Source organism: Carcharhinus amblyrhynchos, chromosome 13, assembly GCF_965287045.1.
Source record: "Carcharhinus amblyrhynchos chromosome 13, sCarAmb.v2.hapA, whole genome shotgun sequence".
NCBI lineage: Eukaryota > Metazoa > Chordata > Chondrichthyes > Carcharhiniformes > Carcharhinidae > Carcharhinus > Carcharhinus amblyrhynchos.
The window spans coordinates 63,522,966-63,544,070 of record NC_137336.1 but is presented as its reverse complement, the minus strand read 5'-3'; the positions used below and the strand labels follow the sequence as shown (position 1 = coordinate 63,544,070).

The 21,105-nt window shown below is 40.8% G+C and overlaps 1 protein-coding gene across 3 annotated transcripts in view; it reads left to right on the top strand.

The window, feature by feature from the left end:
- The window catches only part of clint1a (clathrin interactor 1a), a 185,030-nt gene that overhangs the window by 154,352 nt on the left and 9,573 nt on the right, over positions 1 to 21,105 (top strand). For 2 of the 3 annotated variants that reach the window (XM_080201774.1, XM_080201772.1), the window contains exons 10-11: positions 8,995 to 9,260; positions 10,796 to 11,006. In XM_080201774.1, the coding sequence (XP_080057900.1) occupies positions 8,995 to 9,260; positions 10,796 to 11,006 (477 nt within the window). The remainder of the gene's footprint in view (positions 1 to 8,994; positions 9,261 to 10,795; positions 11,007 to 21,105) is intronic. The other variant, XM_080201773.1, reaches the window with a different exon arrangement.

The following is a 21,105-nucleotide window of genomic DNA, read 5'->3' as shown; positions in this document are numbered from 1 at the left end:
GTAAGCATAGCATACAGCAAAATTCCACAAACTTAATCAAGCAACTACACAGTCAATCTGTCTTAATGGTGTTGGCTAAGGAAGAAATGTTAAGCAGGGCACAGGGAAGAGTTTGGAATCTTAAACACCCACAGGAACGAGCATTTATCCACTGATCTGAGTGTCTCCTAAAAGGTAGTGTTTCCTTGGTACAGTGAAAGCGTTGCTACCTCTGTTAGCTGCAGCATGCAGTGAATTGTTTTTGGATCAGTACTAGAATATGACTATATTTTATAATATAGAATTCCATATTTTGCCAGCATTCTTCCTAGGTTTTCCCTTCATCGCTCCCTACTAGTTCTTCTAGGACTATGGTTTCCAGGGTGGGCACTGAAATCTATCCTGCATCTGATTCAGGTAGTTGTTCTTCAGATGAATCCAGTTGAAACTGCCTGTGTTTGCACAAACTGTGGACTTAAGCAGTAGTCAGTAGGCAATGCTTAGGGGTGGAAACTTAATTTGATTTTTCCTAAATTAAGGGCATTAAAAGAAAAAGAGACTTGCATTTATAAAGTACTTTTCATGACCATCAGACATCTCAAAGCGCTTAACAGCTAATGAAGTACATTTTGAAGTGTAGTCACTAGAAATGTGACTTCCATTCACTTAGTAAATTCCCACAAACAACAAAATGATGATGACAAGATAGTCTGATGCTTATCAACGGATAAATATTAGCCAGGATGCTGGGAATAACTCCCTTGTTCTTCAAAATAGCAATATGGGATCTTTTACATCTAATCATACAAGCAGATGGGGCCTTGGTTTAATATCTCATCTGAAAGATGGCACCTCCAATGATAATGCACCTTCAGCACTGCACAGCAAAGTCCACCTTGTTTTTTTAACTGCAGGCCCTGGACACAAATGCCAGTCTCAATGTGCTGGAGGGACTTTGCAGTTACCTTATCAAAACGAATTGAATCAGGCCCTGCTTTGCCTAATTGATGCTGTATGTTAGCTGCTATAAGTAGTTTTGGTTTTGCTGTGAGGGGTTATTCTAAGAAATGCCAGTAACAGCATCTTTGGTAAAAATTACCACAAGTACCTTAGTTGATCTTGCTCATCATGAATTTCTCATTATTACCATTGCACTCATTGAGATTTTCATCAAATCGGAGCTAAAATTTTACACAGTTCATCAAAAATAAAACTTCTGTTGGAACCTTGCTGTAAACAAAAAACAAATTACCATTTTACAGACTGCACAGAATTCCATGATTTGAGTTTATAAACAGGGCATCATTTGTATTTGTGGAAGATAACAATAAATACAGATTCCAAGATGATCTCGTCTTGGGTTTCCATTCATTCTGCAACATTAGATTATATTCTTGTATCTCAGTTTGAGGGAGTAATTCTGTGTATAACCCAATTGAGCAAAGCCTGGCAGCATACAGTGAAAGATTAATGAACCTAGCACTGCTTCGAAGTGACAAGTCCTACTTTTGACTGGTTACTTGTATTTTTAAATACAACTTCAAAGAAAAATCCAACCGCAACAGTTCAGAGGTGGTGTTGGTTGATGTTCAAATTGTTGGGGAATTGAATCGAGGGATAGTGAATGCTCCCTTCCCCCCGCCCCCCCCAAAAAAATCTGTTAGCCTCAATTTCCCTTCCCCATCAATTTAAACATTGATGAAAGGGGATTAAGATGTCCATGAATACTCTTGCATGCTGTACTTGTCAGTACTTATTAAGAACCCACTGTTGAAAGTATTTAAAATATATATTTAGTCTCAGGAAATTGATTTACATGTGCTCTTTTTATTCAGTTATATGTATATACTTTTAAATGCTACTTGACGGAGATACCTGTAATAGGTTTATATAACCTAAATGCTTTTAAGGTCTCATAACCATTCAAAAATGATTAATCTGGGTTGAATGTTATTTCTAGAGGGACCAAAAGTGTTATAAAAGGATTAATCAAATTTGAAAAATGATTTCTAAAGGGACTGAAACTGTTCAGCAATGATTAATCATCTTTGAGAAATGATTTCCGAAGGGGCTATTACCATTGCTGTACAGCTTTTAAATTGATGCAGGCAAAGACAGCTCAAAACTGACTTATTTTTCTTACTAGTCTCGAAGTTGAATCTTAACCCAGTGAAATTAGGACATTTTGATAACTATATATTAATGATCATTGTGAGATAGAGAAAAAGCTCAGTTAGAATCATAGAAATAGGAAGAATCATAGAAACCCTACAGTGCAGAAAGAGGCCCTTTGGCCCATCGAGTCTGCACTGAACACAATCCCACCCAGGCCCTACCCCCATATCCCTACATATTATACCTATTAATCCCTTTAACCTACGCATCCCTGGACACTAAGGGGCAATTTCTTAGAATGGCCAATCAACCTAACCCGCCCATCTTTGGACTGTGGGGGGAAACCGGAGTACCCGGAGGAAACCCACGCAGAAACAAGGAGAATGTGCAAACTCCACACAGCGACCCGAGCTGGGAATCGAACCCAGGACCCCGGAGCTGTGAAGCAGCAGTGCTAACCACTGTGCTACTGTGCCGCCCAGTTATCCCTATGAACCTCCCCCTCTCTCTGCCCCACACCCGCACTCTGCCAAACTAGACCAAGTGGGTGAAGTTGCTACACAGTGCGATCCTGAGTCCTATAGAGCAACGAGTCTCTAGTTTAGATCCATTGCTGGGTTAGGTAATATCACCTGGTTTAGCTGTAGCACTATTGTCAGCATTGCTTTGGGCTATGATCAGGAGTGGGAATCCAGATTGCAAGGAAGGGATTATCTTTAGTGTCCTCAGTAATAACCACACTATGAATTTATTTTGCAGCTTTAATGTAGTAAAATGTCCCAAAGCACTTCATAAGTGCACGAACAAACAGCACTGAGCCACAGGAGTTATCAGCACAGATGACCAAAACCTTGGTTGAAGTGGTAGTTCCAAAGTGCATCTCAATAGAAGGTCAAAATAGAGATAAAAAGCAAATTATACTGTGGATGCTAGAATCTGAAACAAAAACGAAATGCTGGAAAATCTCAGCATGTCTGACAGCACATGTGGAGAGAGAACATAGCTAATATTTCGAGTCTGGATGGCTGGATGAAAATAGAGATGTTTAGCAAGTGCAGAGGCAGGGCCACCACTGGTGGAATGAAGAAGTCATGATGTGGAGATGCCACCTTTGGACTGGGGTAAACACAGTAAGAAGCCTGACAACACCAGGTTTAAGTTCAACTGATTTATTTGATAGTAAACTTGCAAGCTTTCGAGGTTCCCCTCTTCGTCAGGTGAATGAAGAGTTCTGGCCTCAGACAGAGCATATAAAGCACAGTTTACAGACTACTGATTAGAATGCAAATCTTTACACCTAACCTGCTATTAAAGTCTTAAAGTGGCTAACAATGTGAGTGGAAGGATACTGTGGAACAATGAAGATCAGGGATGCATAAGGAAACAGAACTGTAGAAGCACAAGTATCTTGGACAGCTATAGAACTGGAAGAGGTTAGAGATGGTAGGGATGAGAGATGAAAATAAGGACAAGAATTTTAAAATCGTAAGCATTGCCAGACGAGGAGCTAACCTATTAAACTAAGTATACAGTCCACTCCCAATACAGAAGTATCTCAAAGGTGGGAATGCAGTGCTTGTAAAATATTGAATGATCAGATAATTTAAAATAATAATAGTATAACTGTTCCATGCCATGATTTTGCCCAATAATCTCAATTTTGTTGTTTCTACAAAATCATGATTGTTTAACTTCATAATGGATCTCAGTCAGGAACTTGCAATGATGTTCTACCAAAAAAAAAGTTTTTGTACATTGGAATAGAATTCAAGATTACAGGCCATTACCAAAATAGTATTCTGTACTCCACCCCTCCTTCAGATTATTCATGCTTAAGATACTTGTATTGTGAAGAGGAAGTCATGATTGATGGAATAGTTTCGGTATCCCTCCACATCATCTATTATTTTGTGTAATTGTATCATGAATTCAAGTCGATAACTCAGCATCAGTGCTATTCTCCTGTTGAGACCAAGTACTGTGAAGGTGTATGTTAACTACAGGGAACCTCTGCTGTTCACTCCCAGGTTAAACAGCCAATGAAACAGAATAATAATTGTGAATTTCAAAAAGGGAATGCCTAGATTACGTGAGCATTAAGATGAAAGGGATTTTTGCTGAATAATAGGACATTAATATCAGGCATCTTTTGATGAGAAATCCACAAGGTTCTCTAGTGAAATCTTTTGGTTCCATAGTCCATTAATAACGATGTTTCCTGTTGAATTGATCTCGTGGTTTGGGTTTCTCAAATTTACAACAAGTACTCCATATTTGTTTTTATGACCATTTTTGCACCTAGCATGGTGAACAATGTTAGTGTTGGAAAGTGGAATATTTCTATTCCTTGCAACCATTGTGTTGTGTAGATCCAGTGTAAAACATCATCTCTGTTGGAACTATTCCACTGGAGCAAAGAAGATTGTGACTTAATGCAAATATTCAAAATTCTGAGGGCTTCGAAATGGAAAGATTTGTTTATTGTGTGGATAGTCAATGATCAGTGTAATCTTGTCTCTGGCTTGCTGGTCATAGTCAGACCTACAAATTGGGAGTTCATTGTATCTTATGTTTTGTTAGAATCAGGTAAAATGGGTGTGGAAAATGCTGGATTGTTGTAAAAGCCCAAATAGTTCACCAGTGTCACTCAGTCAAGGGAATTTTCCACTGGTTTGATTGACATGTGACTTGAGGTCCATATTATGTCAATGACTCTTAATGGACAATAAATACTGTCACAAACATTCCGATAACAAATAAGAGAAAGTATGCTAATATTGAGTACCAGAGGTGCTTTGAGAGCACATTACAATGTGGCTGTTGAACAGGCATCAGTGCTCATAGCACAGGAAGCTGCACCCAATGTGCATCAGCAATATAAGCATCATTCCTATGTTAAGTGCTTTCAAAATGAATGTGTTCAGTCTTTTCAACATGCAGTAACCAGACCCCTTCTCCTCCTCACGCCCTTCCTGACTTGATTTGAATTCATCCAACTGCAGATCTGACTTAAACCATTCATCAGATAGGATAGAAGATTATTTTGCATGTTTTCAGTTTCGTCATAAATAGTTGACTGTTCTTGCTAGAAAGGATGAGCAATAATCTACCCACTTTCCAAGCATAAATGGGGGAAAAAAAGGACTGTGAAGCATGAGATTTAGAGATTTCTTGAAACCATTGAGATACTTTACCAAAGAGTGATTAAGGTGAAAATTATTGCATCTTTTACGGGAAAAGTATTTGCAGCAAAGGCAGATACTGGGATGTCGGGAGAGTGCTCTGGTAATGAGTTAGCACAGGCATAGTGGGCTGAATCGAATCATAGAACCCTACAGTGCGGAAAGAGGCTCTTCAGTCCATCAAGTTTGCACTGACCACAATCTCACCCAGGCCCTACCCCCATATCCCTACATTTAATAACCCACTAATCCCTCTAACCTACGCATCTTAAGACACTAAGGGCAATTTTAGCATGGCCAATCAAGCTAACTTGCACATCAGACTAGCACCCATTGGAATCAATGGGTGCTATTCTGGTTGGTAGTTGATGACTAGTGGAGTGCCGCAGGGATTGGTGCTGGGGCCTCAACTGTTTACCATTTACATAGATGATCTGGAGGAGGGGGCTAAGTGTAGGGTAACGAAATTTGCTGATGACACGAAGATGAGTGGAAAAGCAAATTGCGTGGAGGGTGTGGAAAGTCTGCAGAGAGATGTGGATAGGCTGAGTGAGTGGGCGAGGACCTGGCAGATGGAGTATAATGTTAGCAAATGAGGTTGTCCACTTTGGTAGAAATAATGGTAGGAGGGATTATTATTTAAAAGGCGAAAAGCTGCAGCATGCTACGGTGCAGAGGGACCTGGGTGTCCTTGTGCATGAGTCGCAAAAACCCAGTCTGCAGGTTCAGCAGGTGATCAAGAAGGCGAATGGAATGTTGGCCTTTATAGTGAGGGGGATAGGATATAAAAGTAGGGAATTCTTGCTGCAACTGTACAGGGTACTGGTGAGGCTGCAGCTGGAGTACTGTGTGCAGTTTTGGTTGCTGCACTTGCGGAAGGATATATTGGCCTTGGAGGGAGTGCAGAGAAGGTTCACTAGGCTGATACCAGAGATGAGGGGGTTAGCCTATGAAGAGAGATTGAATAGACTGGATCTGTACTCGTTGGAGTTTAGAAGGCTGAGGGGGGGATCTTATAGAGACATATAAGATAATGAAGGGGATAGATAGGGTAGAAGTAGAGAGATTCTTCCTGCTTAGAAAAGATAGCAGGACTAGAGGGCACAGCCTCAAGATAAGTGGGGAGCAGTTTAGATCGGAGTTGAGGAGGAACTTCTTCACTCAAAGGGTGGTGAATCTCTGGAATTCTCTGCCCGTTGAAGTGGTGGAGGCTACCTCGCTGAATATATTTAAGTCACGGGTAGATAGGTTTCTGATAGACAAGGGAATTATGGGTTATGGGGAGACAGCAGGAACGTGGAACTGATCCACTTCAGATCAGCCATGATCTTATTGAATGGCGGGGCAGGCTCGAAGGGCTAGAGGGCCTACTCCTGCTCCTGTTTCTTTTGTTCTTATGCTCTTATCTTTGGACTGTGGGAGGAAACCGGAGCACCTGGAGGAAACCCACGCGGATTCGAGGAGAACATGCAAACTCCACACAGAGTGACCCGAGCCAGGAATCGACCCCAGGTCCCTGGAGCTGTGAAGCAGCAGTGTTAACCACTATGCTACCGTGTCACCCCAATGACCAGGCTGTTCTATGCTTAGGTTAGACTCATTAAGCCTAACCTCTTTCTCTGTCAAACCTGTGTGAGACTTAACATTTCCCAGTCAAGTTTGCACTACCAAATTAGAGTGCATATTGCGCAAATGATATTTCCACCACCCAAACTCACTTCATGTAGGCTGGATGTAGTCAGCAGACTGTTTCAAATCTGAAACCACTTAAGATAGAACCATTTTTAATAAGCAGTTGTGGATGCTGACTAATACATTCACAAATGAGCAGCATGGAATTTCATTGATCAGAGTGCTGCAGCCTTGTTCATTTAGAGGTGATTACGCCTCCAGTGTTAGCTCAGTAATGGGAATTGTCATTATCAATAGCACTCAAATTCTCATCCAGGAGGGATAGGACAAGCCAAATTGATCAAAATAACAAGAAGTATCATGGGTCGTGGTAATTTCTTACAAGGTTTGCTTCTGCAAAACCATGGTTGATAATCTGGATGTAAACAGATTTCACACTTTTTTTGCATTTTACTGATATAAGCCAGATATTTACCACTTACCAAGACGCTTACAGAAATAAACTCTGGGATCATTCTATTCCTTTTTTCTCCACCCCCTCCTGCCAAAGAAATCTTTGTTTTAGCTATCTTGATGCCTACATGAATAAATGCCCCCCACTCCCCCAGGCCCACACTCTCAAACTATTTGATCACTGGCCAATATATTCCTGGATTAGGGAGGATAAAACAAAATTTCAAACTAGATGTTCAATGAAAAGTTTGCATGGCTGGATATTTGGTGAAAATTGCATTAGTGTATGGTGCCTCTGCACTTGAGTGCCAATCAGAATTGTCAACAGGCTAATCACCCTTTTGGCTATGGATCTTAAAAGACGCCCAAAAGCTGTGCCTGGTGTGAGTATTTTTGATTGGAAAGTTACGGTGAGAAAATTATAGGGGTTCGGATTCACCTAAAATATACTGTCAGGAAATGATGGGTAGCAGATGCTGCCCTCATTTTTGATGAATTTTCTAACAATGCCCTTAGCTTTTACTAAACGGGTGAATGGTTAAGTCCTGCCCTTTCAGCAGCTGTTAACAAAATGAAGAGTTTAACCTGCTAATACATGGTTACAAAATTTGGGGATCTGAAGCAAAATGAAATTTTAAATTTTTCTGCTGGCATATTGCTATTTTGCTGACAGTCATGCTAAACTATGGGCGTGTATCTCCCAGGCCATCTAGTTCTGTTTGTTTCAACACTGCAGAAACATTGCCTTTTATAATAATAAGCAGAACAGCTTTTGTTACTGTAATGCTAACCCTGAGCGCAAAGCACAATTTTGCGTTAAAATATTTTTAAAGTTTTTTTGCTTGCTTGGTCATCAGTTTTCCTTCTGTTCTCTCCCCTCCCTGTCCTTGTTAATTTTAACTTCATTATTTGCAATTGGGTAGAACCCTCATCATACTTTCCCAGTGTCTTAGCCCAGATAAATTACTTTGTGTAATTTATTTTTCTTATGTAGACAGCTTGGCAGCCATCTTGTGCAAAACAATCACACATAAACAGAAAATGAGATGAATCTGTCCTTGGTGGTGTTGACTGAGAAAGAAATGTTAGGACATGGGGAGGGCTCACTGCTGTTAGTACAGTGCCGTGAGATGCTTAATCTTCGGAAGGATGGTGGACCTCAGTTTTAACATTCTACCTGAAGAATGGTACTTCCGACAGTGCAATATTTGCTCAGCGCTGCACTGAACTGACCAGCCTAGATATAAGATTTTATCCTTTATTCACAAAACAAGAAAATATAATGAAGTTCATGTGAAATGTTTGCTCCAGCTAAGAAAACAAGTAAAAAAATTACTAACAGTTGAAATTAAGAAATAAGTTTTCAGATTATTGGTTGCATCCCAAATTTGAGGGAGGTAAAATTAACCTGTACGCAAGTTGCACCCTCCATCTTAATAGCTTATAAGTGTGGTTTATTTGCAGTTTAATATGGTATTGGTGTTGTTACCTTTCTAATGTTAATGGAGTGGAGTGAAGAAAGATGATCCATGTGGGACATGATCTATAAACATGAGCAATATAGGTTAGATCTGTTTTGATTTTGGTTCATTGCAGTTGCTTATTTCACTCATTGTTATCCCCTTATTTTCAGGCACACCGACTGGGAACTCTGATTTTGGTGACTGGAGTGCCTTCAGCCAAGCCCAATCCAACCAATCTGCCATGTCAAGCGGAGCAGACCTTTACAACAATATGCAGCATGCTTCTGTTCAACCTCCCACTGCTACCACAGATCTATTTGATCTGATGCCTGGTTTTCAGTCAACCATGACTTCTTCGCAGAGCATGAACTTTGCTATGTCATCTGCCACCACCCTAGCTGCCACTGGTACCAGTATGTCCTTATCCAGATCTCAGGTGGGTGCAAGTTTGTGATCAGGAATTAGTAATGTGTATAGATTAGAGCTCGATTGTTCAGTCCTGATTTTTTTGTTGTTGTTGAAATGCCAAGGACAGTAGTGCAGGAGACTGGTGGTGTTATTTGGATTTCAGTGAAGTGTAATTATGGCCTTCATAGTGTTTGGAATCTAGAAATTCCAGGTACTTGAGAAGGGAAAAATAAACTGGAGATACATGAAGTAAAATATAAAATATTTAATGTACAGAGCAGATTAGTCAGCGTAAAAGATGACATGTTTTTGCTGTTCCCCGTTCTGATAAAGGATATCCGACAGGCTCACCTTTCTCTTCCCTCCTCTCACGTGATGAACCTAGGGTGGATTTCATGCCTTTTCTGCTTTTAATATAGTTGCAGGTTTTGCCTTTTCCAATCATATAAACTTCTAGTCTGTACTGCTTAAGCAACATTGGATAGTACATTTAATAGGGTTAAGGTGTAGCTCTAGTGAGCATCTTCACCTGTATCTTGACAGTAAAGCTGAAGCAATTAATGACCAAGAGGTCATGAGCTGAGTGAGTCACTCAAGTGCTCATTTTCCTACAGGTATTAATAAAACCAGTGATAACATTGTTAGATTATTGATGGATTCTTGTTCAGCACTGCAAATCTTCTAAATTAAAGATGACTGATATTTATGATGTGTGCCTTTTAATGATTGGTGATATTATGCATGACAATATTCAGAGTACTATTTGTTGGCCCACAAATCATTGTGCTACTCAGAAAGATGGTCACACGTTGCTGGCTATTATAAGAACATTCTTGCCCCTTATGCAGCACTTGAACAAATATCTTAAGATGCTTTGTGGAACCTCAGTGGGAAATTTGGGAGAGGTGGCCAAAAACATAATGAGATGGTGCTGAATGAACAAAGAGAGAAGGGGAAAGGGTTTATGGAAGGGTTCCAAAGCCCATGAGAATAAAATAGTGGCACCACTGACATAATTTGATGGCTTGCCATGTGAAAGATTTAAATATGAATTTAACTATTAACTTCTAATTTTGTCTATATGTCAACAGTTGTTAGTTTGTTTTCTGATTTTTCTCCTCCTATCTCTCTAGAAGCCAATGATTATTAGTTTACAGTTCCACAGGTGCTGGTTAACCTCCTTGTACCTCACACAAATGTTGTTTTTCAAAAGTGTGCTTAAGCAATGAGGGTCAGTAAGTGATTTCACAGTGGAGGCCTCAGGACCAGAACAGAATTGTTCTTGGCCAATAATTGTTTATCAGACATTGATCCCTGGCCCATGATTGAGAAGTGAGGATTGTGCTGAGCTTAACTGAAGCAACAAAACTGCTAGATGAGCTCACTCAACACATCCGATATTAACACTAGGCTCTTCTATGCTGTGTGGGTCAGTATTTTAAGCAAGAATCTATAGGAAGAGAGTGAAGGGAAAGATGGAGAGGAGAAAAAAAGAATGAGAGGAAGGAGTCACTCAGTTTTGAGTATCTTGTGCTTTTTAATACATTGGTGTCTCTCTTTCAGCCTTTGCAGATGTTGTCCACGCCTTTGTCAAGGCCTACTACTGTTGTTTTACCCACACAGAATATGCAAGAGAACCCGAAAGCAATCAAGCCATCTTTGCCTTCCACTTGGTCAGATCCAAGTGTTAACATCAGTCTAGACTTTCTGACACCTGGTATGCAACCTCCCAAACCCCAGCAACCATCACTTAACACCATGATACAACAACAAGGTAAACACTTTTAGAATCATATAATGATTAAAAAGGTTAAAAAAAAATTGTATTTATACGATACCTTTCACAACCCCAGAAGTCCCCAAGTGCTTTATAGCCTATGAAACAATTTGTTGAAACGTAGTCACTGTTGTGATGGAAAAAATATTCAACTTAGTGTGCCTATACCAGTTCTATTCACTTAGTCCCACTTGTGTGCTCTGTCCCCACAGCAACACAGCTTTTCTTCTTTCAAATGCTTATACAACTCCTTTCTGAAAGTTACTATTAAATTTTCTTCCTTCTTTCAGGCAACAAATTTCAGACCATGACAACTTGTTGCATAAAATAATGACCCACATGTCACCTCTGGTACTTATTGTCAATTACTTTAAATCTGTATCCTCTTGTTACCAACCTTTCTCTCATGGGAAGAATCAAAATTGTTCATGATTTTGAACAATTCTATCAATTCTCGTCTTAACTTTCTCCACTTTTAAAGAGAGTCACTCCAAATTTTCCAGTGTCTCCGTGTAACTGAAATCCCTCATCCCTGCCATGTTAGTATACCCTCTAAAACCTTGACATCCTTTAAGTGTCGTGTCTAGAATTGAACACAATACTCCCGATGTGGCCTAACAAGTGTTTAAGAGGGTTTAGCATAACTTGCTTGATTTAGTACCTTTGATCTGTATTTATAGAAGCATGTAAATATGCTTTTGTAACCTACTCAACTTGAACTGCTTTCTTCAAAGATTTGTGTATATATTGTCACAGGAAGTGAGTGTGACAAAGGCATATGCAAGACTTCACAAAGCGTATTGATGAGCACATAATATATGTAAAGCCAATAGGCAAAGTTAGCATTGGTGCTGGTTGCGATGCAAAGGATGTTAGCTTCCTAGGAACAGCAAACATTTCCAGTTATGGAGGACAACATGCTTGGCAGCTGTGATTAAAGGAGTTGTGGGCCACTGTGGACTCCTGGAGTTTTGCTTAATTACGTTAGGAAACAGGAAAGTAATTTTGTAGAGTGTCAGCTAAATTATCCATGTTTACTACTTTTATTTTGCCGCTCCCATATGACTGTAGGTGGGAAACATTGCACAAGGTTGCATGATAACTGGATGGAACTGCGTTACTTGGACTTCTATAGTTTCTTATTGTAACAGTTTTGTTAGCTATATTGGATAAACATTACATTGCTGCATTGTCTACATTGCTGCATTGTCCACATTGCAGACACAACAAACAATTCATTCTGTTAAGTACTTTGAGACATTTTGGTGAGATTATATTGGTGTAAGCAGCTGCATAAGCAAATGAAAGTTTGTCATGCCAGAAGTGATGTGAGCTATGTATTCTGATTTTTATTCTTTGAGAGTGGATTTTTTCAATCATTAAAACAAAATATTGCAAAGACAAAAGCCTAATTTGCAAGGATCCCAATTGGGGCTCCAATTATTAGCAATTAATAGATTTTAAGTGGTGCTTATTTTTGAACCCCTTTATAATTGTCTGCAGAGGAGTTGATCTGAAACTAATCAAATGTAATATTCGTAAAATGTTAAAAAAAACTCCTCAGATAGTGTTAGCACAGGGCTCCACCAGGGATTTTCAAAGTTATGGATTTTTCCCTTCAGCTTTCTCATCAAACCCAGACCAATGAGTGGACATCTGCATCTCCCATTGATTTCAGTGGCAGCTCTTAGGAGGCCCTCAGACTTTTGGTTCAGCCTGAATCTTTGCATCCTTACCTCTGCAATATGCTATCATCAGCTGGATTAAATGCAACTGCTATCACAGACTTATGAATCCCCATAAAAAGACTTGTAGCTCCATGATAAAATTCCACATGTGGAAAGAACATGTGTGGATATCACCTAGTGTTTAGATTGTGGTTACATTTTTTGGATATAATTCTTCCAGACAATTGGCATTCTAAACCAATAAAACAAGTCCATTAAATATGAGGGAAAACTGAAGTCATTGTCACTGTCTGTGCCACAAGCCCCAGTTCCTCACCAGCAATTCTCTCTCACTCTCTCTCCTTGGCAATTGTCTGAGATGGAACAAGATTGTTTGCAAACTTGATGATATATTGAACCCTGGGATAGGCTTTCAACCATATCTGTATCATCACTGAAAAGCCTGTTTCCATCACCATAACATCACCCACCTCACATCCTCTGTTGCTGAAACTCTTGTAACTTCTAGAGTTGACTATTCTAACACATTCCTGGGTCTCCCATATGCTATCCTCTGTAAACCTGAGGTCATTCAACACTTGTGTCAACTGCTGTTCATCCATCACTCTGCTCACTGATCTACATGGGCTCCTAATTAAACAACACCATGGTTTTTAAAATTTTCATCTTTTTTTTGGTCCATGACATGCAACCTTCCGACCTCTATAATCTCCTCCAGCCCTGCAACCCTTAAATCTGCCATTGATGGCCATACCTTCAGCTGCCTAGACCCAAAGCTCTGGAATTTTCTCCCTAAGCCTGTCAACCTCTAACTCTCCTCCTTCAGACACTCCTTAAACTATGCTACTTTGACTTGGTTTTCTGCTTTAAAATTTGTTTATGGCATTCAGTGTCATGTTCTGTTTTATAGTGCCTCTATGAACTGCTTTGGGGCATTTTGTTAATTTAATATAGCACCTGTACAGTAAAAACCTCTCCATCGTAATGTAGACCAAACACGGTGTGTAGGAGAAGCTAAATGATGTAGCAGTGGTTAGCAGTGCTGCCTCGCACTCAAGAAACTGGGTTTAATTCTGGACTTGGGTGACTGTGTGAAGTTTCTACTTTCTCAGTGTCTTCAGTGTTTCCTCTGTGCTCTGATTTCCTTCCACAGTCCAAAGATGTGCAGGTTAGGTGGATTGGACATGCTAAATTCTTCCTTCGTGTCCCAAGGTGTGTAGATTAGATGGGATTAGCAATGGTCATTGTGTGGGGTCACAGTGATAAGCAGGGAGAGAGGGCCTGGCTAAAATACTCTGTTAGGGAGTTGGTGCGCACTGGATGGACTAAATGGCTTCTTCTGCATTGTAGGGATTCTATGATTCTAGATGCAGAGTAGTCTGAAAATCCTCTCAGTAAATCCTCTTAAAACCTGGGAACACAGAATTGTTTTGTCAGCAACATAGTGATGTGCTGTTAATCTAGTGGCACAAATGCATCATTCTGAATTGGTCTCCAGAGCTGCCAGTGCCTGAAGGGGATAATGAGTTGTTTGAAATAATTGCTTTAATCAAAGAACAAGATCTACTCTCTATGTTTACAATACAGTTATAAATCCATCTGCAGGAAAACTTGAACCTGTTAGTGTTTCAACCTTTGGAATGCATATTCTTTGTTTTTCAGTTACATTATGCAATGTTTGCATTATTATATTTGCTGTCCATATCTCTTTAGGTCAGAGTTGTTTAATGCAGCACAAGCCTGTGATTGCCATGCATTGGTAGATTTACATGTGTTTGTTCAATTTTTCAGCTATCTTTTCTTCTTTTAATTTTCTCCATCTCCTACTGCCACTGCAAGAGCTAACTTCCGGCTGGGGTATCTCCAAGAAAATGACCATAGTTTAGTAACAAGGGGCTCCCCTCTCAACTTAGAATCCCATCTCTGGGACTATTTTACTGAAGCAATTCAAGTGTTACTCAGCACCTTTTGGGCTATCCTCCTTTGAAAATAGTTGAAATAAAATGTAAATATCATTAGGAATTCTTGCCAAATATTACTTTAAGCAGTATCTCTAATGAGCTTAGCTTTCTATTCCCAATCCTCGTTGTTGAGAAACTCATAACCACCTTCATGGGTATTATCCCCTTTCACTGAGAATTAACTTCTGCTGAGATATCCATGAACTCCTCTGGGTAGACGAATATGAAGAATCAGGGGCACGTGTGACCTCCTTCCCCAAACTATACCAGGAACAACCATAATTGTTTTAACGCCGTTTAAAATAAAGTCGTCCTCTTATCAGTTTCCCCACCATTGAACTCCGTGTCCAGCTCTTCCGCTACCAGAATTCTGCGGCTGTTGAATGTTTCTTTTACAGAATGCCTTGCAACAACTTGCCCACCTTAATTTAACAGCACTTCTCACCCTGACCATCTGACTTCTACACAGAAGGACAAGAACAGGGATATTATGAAAATATGAACCTTCCAAATCTCTCTCTATCCTGAATTGGATATTTAGCACCACTTCTTCATTGGTGTCGGGTCAGTATCTTAGAATTCTCCACCTAACTCCACTGCAAGATCATCAACAAAAGCTTGCCATCGCCATTTCAGGGCAGTAAGGGGTAGGCAACATAGGTGATCGCAGCAGTGTCATTTATTTCCTGTAATTATATTTCTTAAAAGAAAACATTGCAATTTAGCAGAAGTAATAAGGCATGATTCTGCCTTCGGGAGAATAGAACTTCGGAATCTGTGGCTTTTTAAGGCCTTGCTTTAGAACATAACCCTCTTAACTGGAAATAAGAGTCCCTTGACGGGAAGGCTGAAGATCGATGTCGAGCCAGTGGCTCTGACATCCATCATTATGAAGTGCTTCAAAAGGTTCATCATGGCATGAATCAGTTCCAACCTCGCAGATTGCTTGGATCCATTTCAGTTCGCCTATCACTGCAACACATCCACAGCAGACACCATCTCCCTGGCTCTACACTCGACGCTGAAGCACCTGGACAACAAGGACACTTACGTCAGATTCCTATTTATTGACTACAGATCAGCCTTCAAGACCATTATGTCAATAAAACTCATCTCCAAACTCTGTAAGCTAAGGCTTGGCTCTTCTGTCTGTGACTGGATGCTAGACTTCCTAACCCACACATCGCATTCAGTAAGGATAGACAACAACAACACCTCCACGATTATCCTCATCATCGGTGCTCCTTAAGGCTGTGTCCAGAGTCCCTTACTATACTCCTTTATGACTGTATACCAAATTCCCCTCCAACTATTTTCAAGTTTGCTGATGACACCACTGTAATGGATCAGGTCTCAAATAATGAAAGACAGGAAAGAGGGTAGAGAATCTGGTGAAATGGTGTGACAATACTGTCATTGAGGGAGGGATTAAAAGGAAAGAGACTTCAGACAGTATATTCCAATATATGTGACAATAAATTAAACAAAATAACAGAAACATTTGGAAGTTCATTATGAAGAATCATGGGCACTCATGATCCCCTTCATAAGAACATAAGAAATAGGGGCAGGAGTAGGCCATCTAGCCCTTCGAGCCTGCCCCGCCATTCAATAAGATCATGGCTGATCTGTCGTGGCTCAGTTCCACATTCCAGCCCTCTCCCCCTAACCCTTAATCCCCTAGACCATATCAGGAAGTTAGCTAACTCCATGGTCATTCCCTCAGTACTAAATTTTAAGGGTAATTGGAGGACTAGGGGACAGGGCTTTTAAGGGTTTTTATGTTGCCCTGTAAAATGGATCAAGCTGATGATGCTGTGTCATTTGTGGAGCATTTCTGTTCTTCCCTTAAACTCTCCACTATCTTGGAGGACCTGAGATTAACGTTGAGTGTCCTCTACTCCTAAAGAGGAAGTGCCTTCCACCCTGAGGGTACTTCAAAGTGGTAAGACTCTGGGGCCTGATGGCAATTTAAAGATTTGTTAATGGATTTGTTAATTGGAATGTATAATTATTCATTTGAAGCGGGTCTGCTGGTGCAGTTGCTTCATGAAGCAAATATTCCCTTAACCTTGAAATCGGATAAGAATCCTGACCAATGTCCTTAGAGGCCCAGCTCTCTCAAATGTTGATTTGACGTTATTGTCTTAAGGTCCAGGCAATGCAGTGGGAAAAGATCCTCCCTACGATTGTCCAAGACAACCAGACGGGTTTATAAAGGGCGGAAATTTGTGTAATAATGTTAGGAGACTACTTAATATTATCCAGACTTTCCAAAAGCATGCTATAGATGGACTGGTGATTTCCTTGAATACCTTCAATAGGGTGGAATGGAGTTATTTGATATATATGTTGCATAAGTTTTGAGGAGACTTCTTGCAAGGGAGACTAAGTAGGGATGTCTCTTATCCCGTTTATTGTTTGCAGTAGCTATTGGACTCCTAACGGAACAATTAGACATGACTACCAGATATTTGCTTAGTAGAGATAAGCAACATAAAATTACACTTTGCAGGAATGGTGTTGCTGCTTTTAACCAAACTGATGTTAGTATTGAAGCTAGCCAGTCCTCATGCCCCTTTACAATCCCTTTTGTTTCTTAGACATTCCATGGCTGTGTTGGGCAAGTGTGATTTTTTTTTTTACTCATTCATGGAACATGGGTGTCGATGGCTGGCCAACATTTATTGTCCACCCCTAGTCACCCTTGAGAAGGTGGTGGTGAGCTTGCCTTCTTGAATTGCTGCAGTCCACTTGTTGTAGGTTGACCCACACTGCTGTTAGGGAGGGAATTCCAGGGTTTTGATCCAGCGTCAGGATGGTGAGTGGTTTGGAGGGGAACTTGCAGGTTATGATGGTCCCAAGTGTCTTCTGCCCTTGTCCGTCGAGATGGAAGTGGTTGTGGGCTTGAAAGGTGCTGTCTAAGGATCTTCGGTGAATTGCTGCAGTGCATTTTGTAGATAGTAGCAGCAGTGTGTACTGAGTGTCAGTGGTGGAGAGATTGAATGTTTGTGGATGTGGTGCTAATCAAGCGGGCTGCATTGTCCTGGATGGTGACAAGCTTCTTTCTTGACTGTTGTTGGAGCTTCCCCCCCTCCCATTCAGGCAAATAGGGAGTAAAATTTAAAGTTTATTTACTTATTAGTCACAAGTAGGATTATGTTCACACTGCTATGAAGTAACTGTGAAAATCCCCTCGTTGCCACATTCCGGCACCTGTTTGGGTACACTGAGGGAGAAATTAGCATGGTTAATGCACCTAAACTGCACATCTTTTGGACTGTGGGAGGAAACCAGAGCACCCGAAGGAAATCCATGTAGACACGAGGAGAACATGCAAACTCCACACAGACAGTGTCCCACGCTGGGAATCAAACCTGGGTCCCTAGCGTTGCGAGGCAGCAGTGCTAACCGCTATTCCATCACACTCCTGACTTTGCTTTGTAGATGGTGGATAAGCTTTGGGAGGTCAGGAGGTGAGTTACATGCCGCAGTATTCCTAGCCTCTGATCTGCTTTTGTCGCTGCCGTGTTCATGTGATGAATCCATTTTGAGTTTCTGGTCAATGGTAACCCCAAGGATGTTGACAGTGGGGGGAAATTCAGTGATGGTAACACCATTGAATGTCAACTGGTGGTGGTGATGGTCATTGCTTGGCAGTCGTGTAGCGCAAATGTTACTTGCCACTTGTCAGCCCAAGCCTGGATATTGTCCCGATCTGGTTGCACTGACTAATTGTTTAAACGACACAGACAACAGGATTTTTCCCACCAGGGAAATCTTAGCATCAAGAAGAATAGTTGTTTTATTAAGGTTAAAGTCCCAAGTTGCAAATATTCATAAATTGAGTCTTTCCTATTATTTCCTAAAGGAGCATTTCCTATTATTAATACTGTGAAAGCATGGAGCATGGTTTGTGGGCTAGAGAGAAGATCTAACCTAGCTTCCATTCTTTCTCCTACTCAGGGCAATCCGATTTCCTACCAGGTTTCATGGTCTTAGCTGTTGGGTGATGTGTTTGGTGCCTCCCTGTTATCTTTTGAGCAGCTATGTCAGCAGTTTGATATCCCAAAGTACTCCTTTTATAAATATTTGCAACTTGGACTTTATCCTTAAAAAAACAACTATTCTTCTTGATGCTAAGATTTCCCTGGCGGAAGAAATTCTGTTGTCTGTGGAGCCTAAGCAATTAATCAGCAGATTTTATGATACGTTATGCTCTGGATCCTGTGAGAATATATTGGGCACTCTGTGGTTTTGGGAAAAAGACCTGGCAGTGAATATTGATGATGGGACAGGGGTAATATTTGGGAATGTGCCAATAAAATATCAGTTTGTAATAGAACAAAGGAGACTCGGGTTAAAATATTACACCAGCTGCATGCTACTCCAAGCTTAAGAGACAAATTTGATCATAGTACATCCTCGTTATGCCAGAAGTGCATGGGAAGCAATTGCATTGCTTCTGGTCCTATGTCAAAATCAAATCCTACCAGTTTAAAATTGTTAAAGATGTTGAGAAGATTTCCAACAGTCTTGGAGTTTGATCCTTTAACTTTGGGTCAAAGAACAACACAGCACGGGAAACAGGCCCAACGAGCCTGTGCTGCCATCTTAACAATGTGTTTTTCTTCCTCCACCCTTGACCCATGTCAATGCTTATGGTACCCCCATTGGAAATCAGATTAAGGGGAGAATAATTTAGGGACAATTTGTTACACCTATCAGCCGAAGAGCACGTCTTTGGGGTGTGGGAGGAAACCGGAGTACCTGGAGGAAACCCATGCAACCGCAGGGAGAATGCGCAAACTCCCACAGACAGTGGTCCAAATCCATGTATCTGCACAGCTAACAGTGATAGTCACTGAGTTGTTGTGGTGCCCATCTGCTGGTCCAGTTTAAAGCATACACAAACGACGTGAAGTACGAGGCTACTCTCGAAACATCCAAGAGCAGCCCATGCACGACCCACCGTGTGCATGCCCCCCATTAGACAACAAGGTGGACCGACGCACCTGCGGAGTAAAAGAGAAAAACATCAACACGTAACAGTTGATTTCCAGGAATGTTCTGAGACTCTGATCCTTATTTAAAACAGTCTTCTATAATCCTCCATCCCTGTTTCGCTCATGTGTCTATCTAAGTAAACGTTAAACAAGTCCAGCGTGCCTGCCTCCACCACCTTCCTTGACAGTGCATTCCATACCCCCATGACCCTCTGTGTGGGGAAAAAAACCCTGTCTAGCATACAAATTATACCTCTTTTCCCCCCCCCCTCACCTTAAGCCTGTAGCCCCTCGTGATATTTGTCTCCAATCTAGGAAAAAGCCTGCCACTGTTTACTCTATCTATATCCTTCATTATTTTATACACGTCTATTAGATCCCCCCTTAATCTCCATCTTTCTAAGGAAAAGAGCACTAATTTACCCAATCTTTCCTCATAACCCAGTCCTTCCATACCAGGCAGCATCCTGGTAAACCTCCTCTGCACTCTCTCCAGGATCTCCACATCCTTCCGGTAGTAAGGTGACCAGAACTGGACGCAGTACTCCAAATGCGGTCTAACCAACGTTCTGTACAACTGTAGCATTAGACGCCAGCTCTTGTACTCTATACCCCTTCCTATAAAGGCTAGCATACCATAAGCTTTCTTCGCAACCCTCTCCACCTGTGTTGTCATCTTCAGAGACTTGTGCACTTGCACTCCCAGGTCTGTCTGTATTTCTATACTCCTAGATAAAAAGATAATTGATGCTAATGGAAGAGGTTTTACAATAGCAGCATGAAAAAAATCCTTTGTTCAAGGATCAGTGATAAGTATCCTTCAATTCAGAATTGGCATAAAATTATTGTGGAATGTGACCTGACTTGTATTATGAGAGTCGAATTGGATACATTCCCTATCTCAAATATTTAGATTCTGCACTATCTGATTTCACCAAAGCTTTCCATGAATCATTTAGTTCTGCCTCTGTTATCCTGTAAGCAAGGATGTGCATCACTGCACCATGTTTTTGAAGGGGTAACCAAGAAGGTAGATGAAGGCAGTGCAGTCGACATTGTCTACGTGGACTTCAGCAAGGCCTTTGACAAGGTACTACATAGTAGGTTGTTGCATAAGGCTAAATCTCTCAGGATCCAGAGTGAGAGAGCCTATTAGATACAAAATTGGCTTGACAACAGAAGACAGAGGGTTGTTTTTCAAACTGGAGGCCTGTGACCAGCAGTGTGACTTGGGGATTAGTACTGGGTCCACTGTTATATGTCATTTATATTAATGATTTGTTTGAGAATTTAGGAGGCATAGTTAGTAAGTTTGCAGATGACACCAAGATGGTGGCATAATGATCAGTGAAGAAGGTTATCTAGGATTGCAAAGGGATCTTGATCAATTGGGCCAGTGGGCTGATGAGTGGCAAAAGGAGTTTAAATAAGTATGAGGTGA